Here is a 2,808-nt window from a genome sequence, read left to right as displayed (position 1 = left end):
AGAGACAGTTGAGCAGGTTGAGATGCTTAAGATGCGGCTTAGGGAAGCCCATGACCGTCAGAAGAGTTATGCAGATAAGCGGCGTAAAGATTTGGAGTTCCAGGTTGGCGACCTGGTATACCTGAAAATGAGGACATTTCAGGGAGGATCTAAGACTCGGAAGCTGAAGAAGCTTAAACCGAGATATATGGGACCATATCCCATTTTGGAGCGAATTGGAGCAGTTGCTTACCGATTGGATTTATCCGAAGAGTTATCAGATTTCCATGACGTGTTTCATGTTTCAGTTTTGAGGAAAGTCGTGAGAGAACCAGAGCTCATTTTGCAGCAGCCGCCCAGTGACCTTGGTAGGAATTTGTGTGCGCCGTGTCAGCCAGTAGAGCTATTGGATCGCCAAGTGAGAGCAGATGATGGTATGATGACTATGTTGGTCAAAGTTCGTTGGGAGAGAGATGGTATTCAGGAGGAGACTTGGGAGTCCGAGCCCCAGATGAGGATTGATTATCCGGAGCTTTTCCGGGACATTGGGCATGTCAGCTTATAAATTGAATTCGGGGACGAATTCCTTGTAAGTGGGGGAGAATTGTAATGACCCCAACCCCAAACTATCCCCAAAGGCCACATTTGGTTTCTTTAAAAAGAGAGAGAGAGAGAGAGAGAGAGAGAGAGAGAGAGAGAGAGAGAGAGAGAGAGAGAGAGAGAGAGAGAAAGCTCACCAGGAGTCCTCGCCGGAGCCACCGCACGCCAGGACGTCGTCAAGCTCGTCATCACCATCAACCGCAGCTCGAGGTAACCGGAAACCGCCATGTGTTTGAGTTATGTTTCGGTCGTTTTAGTAAATCGGTCATAACTTTCTAACCGAAGTGAATTTCGTGCATCCAAGGCCATCATCGTGTTCCTCTCGTCAAGACGAAGCCGTAGACACCAACCGCGTCACGATCGGAGCCCGGACGAAGCCGTACGCGCCTCCGGAAGTTTCACCTCCGCGCGCGGACCACCGTCCTCCGCCGCAGCGCCGCCGCCGGACCACCGTTCTCCGCCGCAGCTCCGCCGTCGCCGCCGGCCAACTTACCGGTAAGCCACCGCCGTCGCCGCCGATGACCGACACCGGTGACTCGCCGGCGACTCGCCAACTCGGCCGAGTCGACCCGGTGAGTCAACTCGGTTGACTCGGTTAACCGGTGGTTTGACCGGTTTAAATCGATTTCGATTCGGTTAGGTTAAACCGGTCGGTTAAAATCAATTGGTAATCGGTTAGGGAAAACCGGATTAATTAATTAATTAATCAATTAATTAATTAATTAAATAATTGATCTTTGACCAGCGGGTTGACTTTTCCGTAAATACCCGTTTTAAACCGTTCGAAAGGCGTTCTGACTCGAAATTTCGATCTGATTTCAGATTTGGAGTCCATTTGAGCAGCTGGAGTTCATATATACCACTTCTCTTCATTGCTAAGGTGAGGGCTACTCCGTTAAATCCCGAGCTAGTTTAGTACTACCGTTATGGAAAGTTTAGTTTCGAAACATGATCCGTCTCTGTGAATCGAGTCTGTTTGAGAGTCTTGCTTGTTTATTATTATTATTGATTGTTAAACCGGAAATAGGATAATAGAGGATTCAACGGTTGATTGAAATGATTGATGTTAAGAATTGTTATATATATGTATATATATATACGAGTCCATGTTTTGGAGATTTGCGGGGTGCAGAGACGTTTGCACTGGCTGCCTATGTTTGAGGAGTTTTGCGGGGTGCAGAGACGTTTGCACTGGCTGCCATGTTTGTGGAGATTTGCGGGGGTACAGAGACGTTTGTACTTACGACGCCTTAGAGATTTGCGGGGTGCAGTGTGGACTACTGTGCTAGCGACGCCTGTAAAGTATATATATCCTTATGAGGAAATGTGATATGCTATTATCGCATTGGTTGTATCATGTCTAGTCCACTAGACATATGTGATTGTTCTGTGTGGTGTAATAGGCACCGTGATTGTCTCATGCTAGAGCTATGCCTACATAGTTGTAGTGCTATGAACTGAGTCAGTGGTTTGCGGTTTAGCATCCCATACCTCACTGGGCGATTCCCCTGTCGCTCACCCCTCCTTATTTCCCCCTTTCAGGTGAGACCGACGAGCAGGAGTGATTATCGGACTGGTGCTATTGGGCTTTTGGGCTTCTATCGTTTTATCGCTTTTATCGTTATCGGGCCTCCAGGCCTTTGGACTTTTATCGCCTACGTTATTCCTATTTCAGACTTTTGGTTTATATCGTATTTTATATTTCGGATGTTATCGATGTTGGGCTTTTAGGCCTTTTGTTACCGTATCGACTATTATATTATATGTTGTATTATTATTTTATTTTCGCTTTTATCAATTTATTTTATTTTGAAAGTGGCGGGTGTCACATTTTGGTATCAGAGCTATTTACTTATCGTAACATTTTATTATGTAAATCGGGGTGTCACACTATTGTTCACTTCTTTACTTGCGTTCAGGCGGAAAGGGGGGGGGAGGTGAATTTTACGGAAGCTTAATTTTTTTATCCACATTATATAACTGTTTATTAAGTAAAACTATTAATTATAATTATTAAGCGTATGATAAATAACCAAAATTACCTAAAATTATGGAAAACATGACAAATAAGCAAAATAACCTAAAACTATGGAGTGCATGACAAATCAGCAAAATCACTTCATAAATAATAGTATAGATTCTGCTGAATAATTAATTGCATAAATTTAATTTAATTGCATCCTTTATATACTAAAACGCAAGTCGTCTGACCAATCGGAAATAGACATG

General features: G+C 44.2%; 1 protein-coding gene across 1 annotated transcript; it reads left to right on the top strand.

Annotated features, from left to right (window-relative positions):
- The first annotated feature begins 580 nt into the window (after positions 1 to 580).
- LOC125580749 (zinc finger CCCH domain-containing protein 13-like) lies at positions 581 to 2,361 on the top strand. The gene is made up of 4 exons (XM_048745807.1): positions 581 to 789; positions 884 to 1,074; positions 1,402 to 1,459; positions 2,122 to 2,361. Exons 1-4 carry the CDS (start codon positions 589 to 591, stop codon positions 2,308 to 2,310), a joined length of 639 nt encoding a protein of 212 aa, XP_048601764.1. The 5' UTR covers positions 581 to 588; the 3' UTR covers positions 2,311 to 2,361.
- Positions 2,362 to 2,808: the final 447 nt, after the last annotated feature.

The sequence above is a fragment of the Brassica napus genome, chromosome C1, assembly GCF_020379485.1.
Source record: "Brassica napus cultivar Da-Ae chromosome C1, Da-Ae, whole genome shotgun sequence".
Taxonomy (NCBI): domain Eukaryota; kingdom Viridiplantae; phylum Streptophyta; class Magnoliopsida; order Brassicales; family Brassicaceae; genus Brassica; species Brassica napus.
The sequence above is the reverse complement of the archived record's forward strand: the minus strand, read 5'-3'. Positions and strand labels throughout refer to the sequence as shown.